This window comes from Ciconia boyciana, chromosome 1 (assembly GCF_034638445.1).
Source record: "Ciconia boyciana chromosome 1, ASM3463844v1, whole genome shotgun sequence".
NCBI classification, from domain to species: Eukaryota; Metazoa; Chordata; class Aves; order Ciconiiformes; family Ciconiidae; genus Ciconia; species Ciconia boyciana.
In genome coordinates this window covers 64,134,938-64,146,746 of record NC_132934.1, presented here as the reverse complement: position 1 = coordinate 64,146,746, position 11,809 = coordinate 64,134,938, and the positions used below count along the sequence as shown (strand labels likewise).

The 11,809-nt window shown below is 49.8% G+C and overlaps 1 protein-coding gene across 1 annotated transcript; it reads left to right on the top strand.

Moving 5' to 3' along the window:
• Positions 1-7,537: 7,537 nt before the first annotated feature.
• On the top strand, positions 7,538-11,719 carry TMEM213 (transmembrane protein 213). The gene is made up of 3 exons (XM_072849548.1): positions 7,538-7,619; positions 9,841-9,909; positions 11,550-11,719. Exons 1-3 carry the CDS (start codon positions 7,538-7,540, stop codon positions 11,717-11,719), a joined length of 321 nt encoding a protein of 106 aa, XP_072705649.1.
• The last annotated feature ends 90 nt before the right edge of the window (positions 11,720-11,809 follow it).

Below are 11,809 nucleotides of genomic sequence, written 5' to 3'. Positions count from 1 at the left end.
TTTTTAATATGAATTCTAATAATTGTCTTTATAACATGTAAAAGATTTATCTTAAATGTGAGATAAACACTTTGCAAGATATTAAAGCCTTGTTTAATAGGAGCACCATAGTCACAAGTCTGTATTTGCTCAATTGTCCTGTGAGTTTTCCTTGTCTTACTCTCTGTACCCATCCACTAAATGATTTAAGATGTTGAAAATATAATATATGACAACTAGTAGCTTGTAAAATAAAACATATCATGTGCCAGCTCCAGTGGCTTGAGTAAGGATATAATCTTCAAAGTTGGTTGGACATTTTTCAGCAAACTACATTTTTCACAGGAAAAAGACACAAAAGCTGCAAGAGACCCCCGCTACTCCTGCAAGAAAGTAAAAAAAATTCCCTAGCTCTGATTTTCAAAAAGTTTAAAAGATCATCAAAATGTCCCATCTTAACTTCTTTAGACTGAAAAGTGTGAAGAGACTATGATTTAAAGCAGTTTCTATTTCTAAACTTGCAGTTAACTTCCATAAAAAATGTTAAAATCTTAGAATTAAAAGAACAAAACTCAAATGAAGTATTTGGAAATATCTCAGTTAAACTGCTTCAAACCATCCAAACCCAGGGTTCTACTTTTCCTTGGTAATCAGTCAGTGAAAAACCCCAAAGGCTCACTTTCATCTTGGTTTGGAATGAGAGAAAAATGAAAAACAGAAAGAGGAACCTCTTTCCAGCCAGGAAACCCTTCCCAGCCCCGTTCCGAGGAAGGCAGAGCGTTCGCCCTTCATCCATTCCTGCAGCTACAGGAGGCTTGCCCAAAGCCACCGGCTGCTAGCCATGCCTCTATCAACACCCCACACACACACCCGCCCCCGCCCCACACCCACAATTTTTTCCTTTGGCAAAAGAACGGTTAACTGAGAAACCACTCACGCTCTCCCTGGTCGCTATTTTCCAGCAGTATTGCAGTGCATTAAAACGCACCGGTTTTGGGCAGGGTAAATCCCGGCGCTGTAAATCACCTTGCCGAAGGTGTTACTCGGGTTTACCTCTCAGCCACCGCGCTCCTTTCCAGCAGGCCCTCTCCCCAGGGAAGGGGCAAGCTCTCCCCTCGGCTGGCCAGCAGTCCCGTCAGGCGACGACAGCAGGATTGGGCTTTGGCATGGCTGCAAGCACCGCGCCGGGCAAGGAGGGCGGCGAGCGAAGTGCCCCGGCCAACTGTCCTGTCTCGCACAGGGCACAGCAAACCTTTTCTTTTAAGGTCAGAACTAGTCTGGACCAGAGAAGGGAAACTTTTTCTGTCCCGAAACAACCCCCGGGTGGTCTGGACCCAGCGCTTTGTGGCTCGGTCACAACCTCTGCGTCAGGTCCGTGACAAGCGCGAGCCGTGTTGCGGCAGCACACGGTTTGTTGAGACTAATAACAGATGGGGCATGCCGGCTCACACCGCCCCGGCCACCCAAAAACAAGTGAGAGCCTTTGAAACCTGCTGTACCCGGAGAGCTATAAACCCATAAAAACTCATTTGCAAGCCCTGGATGGAGGATCAGTCGCCGGGGAGGTGGAAAACTTCTGCGCTGTTTCTCGCTGGTTTTTCTGCACTGAAGGCAGCCCGGGAAAGGACAGGGAAACAATGGGAGAGGAATGATTTTCCCGCAGCCAGGGGCCGGGCAGAGCTATACAGCAACGAGAGGGCTGGGAGGGCAGGGGCTCAGTCAGGAGAGCTGTGCTAGCCTGGGGCAATGCAGAGACACGGGAACTTGATTCTCACCCCTTGAAATAACAAATGCTGGGGGAAAAAGTGGCTTTATAGACCTTCTCCCACTTCAGCTGCTAAAGCAAGAGCTCCAGAAAGAAATTCGGCCCCTCCTAAAACCAGTGGCTTAGCTCCCACTGAGGTCAGAGGAGGCAGGGTTTCATCCTGGTAAATAAGGGTGGCTGGGTCACTATTAAATCTAGCTCCATTAGAAGTTTTATCTCAAAAGAAGAGCTCATGAAAATGCACCGCGATATGTAAATTGTGAAGTACCCCTTAAAGAAATGCTTTCTCAGCCCGTTTTTTTTGGAGGTACCCAGGAGCCCTGACCCGACAAGCCAAGGGGTATAGCTTCTCCAAGGGAACAATGCTGAAAAGTGGGTAACAGCAGAGAGTTTCCCAGCACAGAGGTTTTCTATTCAAAAGCAACAAAGAGTGGCTCTGCTTTGCTAGCTCAGCTAGTGCGAGAGGGCTCCTGCCGCTTTCTGAAATCCAGCTGCCTCGAGTGGCGTGACCCAAAAAGGAGGTATTAAAAATTATAAGGCAATTCTAGCGGGTGGGCCTAAAACTTTCATTTTGCTCAGCTGAGCTGGCCGCGGGGCTCCCTGGCCTCCCACCCGCTTCGGCTGTGCCGTGCTCCTCCCGCACCAGCCGCCGGCGCCGGCCAGCTCTGCTTTCTCCATCAGCGCCACCAAGGAAAGAGAGCGAAGGCTGATGAAATTCAGCACTTTCTGTTGGCAAATGGGAAGTTCTTGCAGTAAGGCAGAAGTGAAGTCATTGCTGTCTGCTGCTCATCACATGTAAAAGCAGCTTGTCCGCCATGCAGGGCTGAGAAGAAGCTGGTGTGGGAAAGGAAGGGCATTGCCTCGCAGCCCGTGCTATAATGCTAAATAACAGAAGTCAGCATTCCGTTCTTGACCAAGGTACATTGACACAACAAAATAAAACAGCTTCTCAGGCTACTCCCCCCACCTCTGAACCCACAGCATATCTTCCCCCCGGCAAAGCGGTTGTGTTCATTTGATAATACCAGGATTTGCTTCTGTTCTGCACCTATGCTGCTCTTATTCAGCCCCACAGTTACACTCAGCTACTCCCCTACAAGCTGTTGGGGTGGGGGGAGCAGAAGGGGCCCCCAACGCAGGCTTCATCACCAAAGCAAGCCACGCTGTGCCGGCCACTCCATCCCGTTAGCCGAGGAGCGAGCGAACGTGGAGCGTGGGGATAAAGCCACCTCTCTTGCCCTTCCCTCCTCCCTTTCCCAGGCAGAGGAGAGAAGCAGAAAGCATATCCTATTTCATGCCTCTGGCATGTGGAAGTAAAAACATTATTTTATAATAATCTTCTTATTAAATATCAGATGATGACGGCTGAGCTGGAGTTCGGAGGAGCCCCGTCAGTGGGCTCATTGTCGGCACCAGCAGCTCTGCCTGCGTGAGCTGAAGGCAGCCCTTCCCAGGCAGCCGCGGGCCGCCCAGCCGGCTGGCCTCGGGCTCCCTCGCTGGGGTCTCCAGAGGGACGGCGTGGGGTCACAGCAGGGCCACAGGCTCAACATGTGGCTAACAGCAAACCCAGCCTGGACTGGAAAACACAAAGGGCACAGTTGTGGACTTATTTGAAATGCTAGAGCTGTTTTCCTCTGTGCAACAGAAAGCAGATCCCCTCTCCCCTTCTTTCATTTAAAGAGTAAAACCTTTGTGGGTTTGATTTTTTTTCCTCCGTTTGCCTAGTTTTAAAAATCAAATCCCATGTTCACAGGTAGCTTTATCTTAGATGGCTATTTTTCACATCAATGAAGATACCAAACAAAACGGCTCCCTCCCCGATGGACACATTATTGGCATCAGGCTTAAGGTTTTGAGCTTTTTAAAGCCATTTTGAGGGCTTTATAAAGGCCCTTAAGCTTTTTTGAGCTTTATAAAGGCCACCTGGGAGGGAGCTCACCCCGCAATACAAAGACAGTGGGTTGCTAACAGGCAGACCTGCCCTCCCAAGAGACGCTTTTTCTAGAGCTGTACTTGGAGATTTTGCTACGTACGAAGCAAGCGCAGGAGATAAATCCACTCCTGTGGTCTCACCGATAGCACAGACCACCCAGCATCCTCCTTGGCGTTTAGGACCATGACCTCCAAGGCCGCACAGAGCCCTTGTGAATAGTAACTGGGAATTGTCAACTAACCATCAACTTCAGTGTGCCAACAGACAGAGCTCAGGGGGGTCCCAAACGTGCAACCCCTCCAGTCGGGCTGTCATCACTTTCAGCAGCATGGGGAAGTTTCATGCAGCTGTAGGTGGCTGTGGGATCAGTAGCTCGGCCATAATCACTCCATGCTTAGCTCCACCGTGCAGAAGGTTTTGTGTGGCTACATGTGATGTTAATGTGTGAGCTCTCTTTCACCAAAGCCCCCCCTGTTGCAGCAGCTAAGCAGAGTAGCTCCTCAGGTACGCTGATACAAGAGTAGGGGTATAGTTAAACTGACCTCAAGTGTCGTACGGAAAAAAGGCATTTGTCCTCGTAGCACTGATATGCCCAGAGATGAAGTACCGGCTCTGCTGTGCTCTCATGGTTTGTGTGTTTTGCCCTGAGTTAAATCCCATGCTACGGCTCAATTACGATCATGCTGGTCACTGCTGGGATGGAACAAGGTTGCAGCAGCAATCAGCTTTCATTTGGGATTAAAAATACAAACATGTTGCCTATGTAAACAGAAAAAATATATATATAGACAGAGTGAGTGTGTACACGTGTGATAAAGGTAATAACTTTGAGAGCCACACCTGGTGGTCATGTGTCAAGGGTAATACCTTGGTCATCAGAGAGCTTTCACTGTGAAGCGCTCTCTGTGGCACAAAATATACCAAACGGTAGGTATTGCCTCCTTCGTCATCGTCAGGAAAAGCTGACCAGAAGCCCTACAGACTGTGGCAGAGTCTCCAAGGGGAGGGGTGGGGAAGTACCTAATGTTACAGTAAACGGAGTCCTGCCTTGAGAGCTGCATGGGAACGGGAGCCCAAGGAAAGGAAGCCCCGTCTCTGCCGGTGCTGCAGTCGTGCCTCGCGTGCCTGGGCACCCCCGAGAAGATGTTCTTGCGATGCGTGGAAACCAACCTAGGGTAAGGCTTTGGAGAATCTTATCGCTCTTTGGGCAGTCACAGCACTGACATATGAATGTGTTACATGGAAGAAATGAAACAAATCCACATCTGTGTCAGGAGATGATTTTATAGGGATCCGATTGTGTCTGAACTTATCAAGCAAAGCCTTCATTTCCAATCCGATCCAAAAATCACTGAAGCCAAGCGCAGCCGGTTCACTGCTTCGGGAGACTTTGGAGCAGGTCCTTTCTGAACCACGGACAGAACACATTTTGGAAAGGAAAAGAAATACTTTATGTTAATTCTGCAAAACATTTTCAGCATCCCTTAGAAATGGGCACATTTACCCGCAAGCTGACAAAGAGCATTTAGGTAATAGTTAAAATTCAAAAGACGTTTCATTACAAATTGAATCATTCATGCAATAGCAGAGCAGTTTTGTCTTTTCATTTCCCCTCAAACATTTTGTGCTGCACAGAACATTTTTGTACTCATTATTTTTGCAAAATTAACTGCCAGGTCAACTTTCAGCAGGAATCATGGGTGAGAAATCAGGAGGGACAGGTGAAGCTGGAAGAAAGTGGAGGGCCTTTCCCTGGTAAAGAGCTGAGTTTTAGTTTTGATGCAACAGAGCGCTTAGATAAAAACACAAATTAAAGACAATTAGCATGAAAAGACTTAGACACTGAAATGAGGCAGAGATGAAGATTATCCTATAGGCTAATTTCAAGCAACTCTGAGCAGGCAGAGCATTTTTACAGCATCTCTCCTGCCATGACTCATGTTTACCAAGGCCAAGAGTGATGGCCACCGGGGTCACGCACCCAGCCCAGCCACCAGCCCAGCACGACTCACCTTCGGCCACCCTTCGGTGCCAGCCAAAGGACGGGGCTGCGCACACCCGCGGCAGCGGGAGGCGGCTGTCGCAGACCGGCCAGCACAGCCCGAACTCTGCCAGCCCCGGCAACGTGTTGACATGAAAACAGGGAGACAAGGCGGGTAAACGTGCCTGTTTCAGCTGGCCTGCCTTCATCTGCGGCTCGGTGTGCCCCCTCTCTGGGGGGAACCTCCAGCTGCCTGTGTCCCGCTGCATCGTGGAAGTACTCGCAGCTGGATGGGAGCAGAGTGTTTTCGGTGGCAGGGGTGGCCGGCGGGGGTGGCCAGCGGGGAGGACAAGTGGGTTCACCCCACAGAAATGCCAGGCAGGGCTAAGCCTAGGTGGGTTTTCCTCTCAAGGTTTTTCTTCAACAACGGGAAACCAAACAAACCCCATAGTTTTGCACAGCAGCACCCCATTGTATGTAGCTCACCGCAGTTCCTGTGGGAAGTCTATTATGCCCGGCCCTGCGCTTGTCAGCAGTGTGGAGGGAAAAAAGGAGATAATTTTTAGATACTACCTGTGCTACTAGGATTGCTGCCCCAGGCACCTTCCCCCTGGCCTCCCATGGGATGGCTGCACATCCCTAACTGGCCCCAGACAGCTTCCTTCTCTGATGGGCACCCGAAGCCATGAGTGACCACCACTGAAGAGCACCAGCAACCTGCTCCCTGCCGAGCCCACCTCTTCCAGTGCCTTCCTGCCTGATTTAATGCCTGAATTTTTCTCTAACAAGGACATCGTGGTGGGTCAAAGATAGAAGCAAGCAGAGCCAACAGCCTGGGGAACAGCAGCAATGTGCGGCGCTTGTCAGACCAGGACAACACCACAAGCACTTCAACAGTGTGGCTTTTCCAGCCAGGATTGTAGAAAAATCTTGCCCTCCAGCCCATATAACTTTGCCAGCCACCCTCCCGGTTTGCAGATAGAGCTGTGCTGGTGGGAAGGAGCAGCTCTTGGCTTTGCCTGTGTCATGGAGGAGGTGGCGTAACTACAAGAGGAGAAAAATATGCTCTTTCAGCACCACGTTGCGCATGGGTGACGGAGGCAGTGACACAGCTGGGCTCGCGGGGCGAGAACGGCAGCAACTTCTCCTGTGCAGAGAGGCCCCAAGCTTGAACTGATCTCAACCCATAACCCGACACAGGTCCTTAAGGAAAGGCCGTTGTTACTGTGTAATAGCTGTCATTAGCCTACACGAAGCAACTGGTTTCATCCCATTTCTCAGTGGAAACGTGCTCATAGCCTGTGTTAACCCCATGGCTACTGTATCAGTGTGACCAAAGACTGGGGGTTTTTTAGGCTTCCACAAAGCCCTTCCAAAAAATCATCACTGCTGGGCAGTTTTGCGGGGGGATCAAGCCTACAAATACAGGAAATCAAAGCCAAACAGGTAGACAAATTATCTACCCTGATCCTCCGCTCCTTTCCAACTCTATTAGACCATCTTCGCAGGACTAAAAGGAGACTCAGAAGACAGAAGCTGCCTGGGACCCCATGGGGAAGGGCTGGCTCTGGAGGCCTTTCCTTCCTCCAGCTGCAGCAGAGCCTGGGGAGAAACCTTCAGGCTTGAGCTTCAGGGGCCCTGCACCTGCCTTGGCACTGGTATCCACCTCCTGCTGGAGCTGTTTTGGTCAGAGCCCTTCTCCTTCTTCACCCTGTTGTGGCAGGAAAGTTCAAGGTGTCCCGGCAGCAGGAAGCTCCTTTGCTCCACCCTCTGCCCTGCACAGCGGCTCTCTGAGCTTATCGAGGGGTTGCTGAACCAGAGCTGCCGGCGACAGCGACCTGATCTGTGCAGCTGCTCGGGTGGGAGCTGGACCCCCGGCATGAAGCACTTCTCCCGCCAGCCCTGGGCAGCCGTCGCTGTGCTCTTCTTCGCCACCGCGCTCTGGTATTCCTGCTCAGCAGGTATTTCTCTTCTCTTATGCTCCAGTTTCTGTACCCTGTCTTTTCCGCCCACTCCTCTCAATACCTAAATATATTGCCCACTGACAGTAATTTGTTCTTTAAAAACAAGGTGGACTCCCTTATCTCATATAAAAAGTGTAAAGAACTGGAATTGATTAATGCTAATGAGAATTATTTGGCGTGATTGATCACAGCATCTTTCTGAAAAGATGTGCTTTTGCCAGCTATTTACAGATCCACTGTAAATGTGGCTGAGCTGCAGGCTGCTCCACTGGATGGCAAGGAGATAGGGGACCACAGTTACTTGGCCTTCCCGTGCTTGCTGAGGCAAGGGACATTTGAAATGCCACCCAAGAGGCTCACTGTAGTCTGGTTTAGCTCTTATTAGGTGCTTTTTGCAGGAAATCTGGCTTTGGTGCTCCCTTAATTGGAGAAGTTGCCTAAAAACAAAATGTAAATGAGACCTGTGAGCTGCTCTTTTCCCATCAGGCTACTGCCTGCATTTGTATATCAGCACCGGTTGAGACCTGCCAGATGTTTAAAGATGGGTTAGCTTTGACAGCCTGTCCTTTGCGCTGGAAAGTCTGTAAGCATGAACCAATGCTCTGTATTCTGCAGCACTTTCTTCCACAGGTCATACAGAGTTTTTAATGATTCTTCCCAGTGCTCCTGTGAGGTATTTATTAACTCAGAAAACAAATTATGGGCTTGGCCAAGGTCATTCAGCAAGTCCTAGCAGAGTCAGAAAGGAGAATGGGGAGTACCCAGACCCTTCCCTGGGGCCAGCTGCCCAGGGACCCGCTCCCACTGTGGCAGCGGCCATAAGGAAAGCTCTGGTCTTGCTGGTGGTCGGTCAGCTCAAAATGCAAAGCTGGGCAACAGCAGGTGACCCCAAGGGGGACATCTGCAGGACAACCTCAGTTTATTTGCTCTTACTTGGAAAATACCAAACTCAAAGCAAAGGTTTAGTCAAAGGTCTTGTTCTGTTTTGTTCTCCTGAGCTGAAACTAAACCTGAGCTGTTATTTTGAAGTCTTGAGTGAAGCCAAGCTGGAATTGATTTTCTCTATCACACTCCAAACTATCAGCTCAGAGTGATGGTTTGACTGGAAATAGTTCTCTCATAGCCTCTGCCTGGTCTGTGGACCAGCAACACGTTGGAGCCCCTCTATCTGCATGCAACAGGAGCCCTTACTCCTGTAGCCTCTCCAGGCTGTTCTTCATGTGTCTCTGCAGGGGACCATTTCAGCACGGGATACTTCATCTGGCTGAACTTGAACTGTACCACTCGTAGTGGCACAGGAGGAGATATTTCTTTGACTCCCTTCCTTCTGCAGCAGGGGACAGGCTGCTGTTAATGCACAGGGACCACAGCAGCCTGCGCTTTTCCCACGCAGGCGTCCGGCAGCTGTCCTTGCATCTGATCCTGCAGTGCTGCAAGGTGCATGCTGAAGCTGACAGGCAAGGGGGGGTATTAGGAGGGCTAAGGAGCCTTTGGCCTGTGATACCGTGTACAGATGTGGAGGCCTGGAGACCAGTCACAGTGCTGTTCCAGAGTGCAAGTGTGCTCTGATTCAGGATAAAGAGGCAAAACCATCACTGAAGCCCCTGTTCCCCTCCCTCCCTTACTTATTTCTGTATGTTGTATTTTCCAATCTGAGCTGATTAATGAGTTTCAGACACAGCTGCACCTGAACTGCAGCAAAGCCAAAGCTTCCTGCTGAGGCTGTGGTGGATCTGCTGAGGCTCTGCACTGACGGACTCAGCCCTCAGCTCTGCCAGACTCCTTTGTACCCCAGAGTTACCAGGATTTTTCTAAGGGCAAAAGGAGGTAGATGTACAGCTCGCTGGCCATAGATCTCCCCATGCCACTGAATGCTTTCTCTCATTTCAGTCCTTGCTCGTTCTGCCCCTGTAGCTTGGAAAAGGATGGTGGCTAATTTGAGCTCTGAGTGAATGGCTCACACCAGGGTCGTACTCAGGTAGAGGCACAGTGATCCAACTGCTCCTTACGGCTGGTGCTACAGCAGGTCTCTCTAAGCCCGTGTTGACAGTGGTGGGGTGTGAAAGCATATGCTGATGCAGCAGGAACTTATTTTCTCCAAGTTGTTTCCATCCTACAGACCTCCGCAAGGCCAATGGCTTTCAGATTTTCATGCTTGATGCCCAGTATTGCTTTTCTAATCCAACTTGCCTTTTCTCCTGTGCTTTCCTTCTGGCAGCAGCTGAAGACGTCTCCAATGTTTCAACGAGCTCCATGCTCACAACTGAGTACGAAGCACCATGTCTTAGTAAGTCTTCATAAATCGTTACTATCATGATAAAGCCAGTTGATGAGACTACACAGGTGACTGAGAGGCTGTCCTGGAAAAGGATTTATCTGTTGTCAAGGCTTCCGTTGTGGGTGAAACTCTAGGATGCATTTCTAAGACTCCTCCATTGGCATGCCCAGTATATCTTAGGTACATTTAGATGGACTCATAGCTTTGAACAGACTAACTCATAGCTAATTCAATTTGTGTGTCCTAAAGCTCCCTGCCAGACTGACTGCCTGTACGCACAATGTGGACTCCCAGGAGCACCTCTTTCCCCCACCCTACCAAGTCTTCCCCAAACAGCCAGTCCCAGCCAGCCTGAGATCCCACCAGTCCTCCCAGAGTCATCCTCTATCCCAAATGTCAAATATCCCCACAGTCCTGCACTTCCCGAAATATAGCAGGTGTACCAATAGAGGTATGCTACTTCAAAGCATGACATAGGTATAGGGGCAGGCATCCCTTCCCCTTCTCTAGGCACATACAAAACATGTCTCTCTTGTTGTGGGAAGAGCTGGTCTCTACTGTGCAGGACAACTGTACTGTATGCGCTGAAGGCCAATGCACAGGAACATGGTCCTGCCTGACACACGTGAATGAGAGAACTGAGCAGCACTGGCACTTGCCTTTTCCCTGGAATGGTGCAAGAGGCTGGCTGCCCTGCACCAAGCTCAGGAGGCATTCACTTTTCACAGCTGACAAGCTTCGTGCACGTCAACATGCAATGCATGTAGCTGCAAGGTGGTTTTGGCTGCCTCAGCTCTCCTGGGTGCTGGGGTTTCACGCTCAGCTTCTATTCCAGCCCAAGGGGTTGATACACTATGGTCCTCCAGGCTCCCTTTGATATTTCCACATTACCACCCAGGATGCAGACACAGGGCTGGGTATCTTCACTGTGCCCTTGTGATAGAAAAAGTATGGCAGATGCCTTTAAATAACAGCATAAATGAAACAACTAATGCCATATTCCTTAACCGACTTTAGGAAATTGGACTGATTTAAACAAAAAAAAGATGCAAACGATGCAAGAAAAAAACCACATGGAATCGTTAAAAATTATTTCATTTTTAAACACGTAAAACAGGGATCCCCCAATGGTGGTGTGGTTTGCAGTTGTTATACGCAAGTCATAGTTAACAGCCCAGCAGAGAGCAGCCACTGCTCCTGTGTCTGGCAGAGGTACTGGGTACCTAAACTATTGGAGATCCTGCTGAAGGTGTCTCTGCTAGAGATCCTCTTACTCTCTCACATGAAGGTTTCTCTACCCCGGGCTTATTTTTAATTTTAACTAGCTACTTCTACCATACTCCATTCCTAAAACTGACTGAGGAGATGCTAAGTAGGTGTTTTAAGAGATTTCCGTAATGGTGGGCACAGCAGTAAGAGGAGCAGCTCAGGTGTATGGCCAGACAGGGATGACTGAGTCTTGAAGACATGCAGATGAAACTGAATATTGCCATCCCCCAGGTTAAGAGCCAGGCTTATGGGAAAGATGCCAAGGCAGACTGATAGGCCACAGGGCAGACAGTGAAGTCACTGTCTCATCTGCCTTCTAGCAAAGGACACCTGTTACATACTTAGCCTCCCATCAGCTCACTTGATTTCTTCACCACCAGACATGAACTTCTGCACGCAAGCGGCCATGTGCTGCCCAACAGGTGTGGACGATTATGGATGGATCGCAGCGGCCGTCGGCTGGAGCCTCTGGTTTCTGACTCTCATCCTGCTCTGCGTGGACAAGGTCATGAAACTCCGGCCTGACGAACCCAAATATTTGGTGGCCTGAAGCAGGGCAAGCCAGCAAGCAGCATCACCCGGGAGCAGTGAGGTGCAGACAGACTAAGCATTTCAAGCACTTCCTAAGAAACAAAAAAGA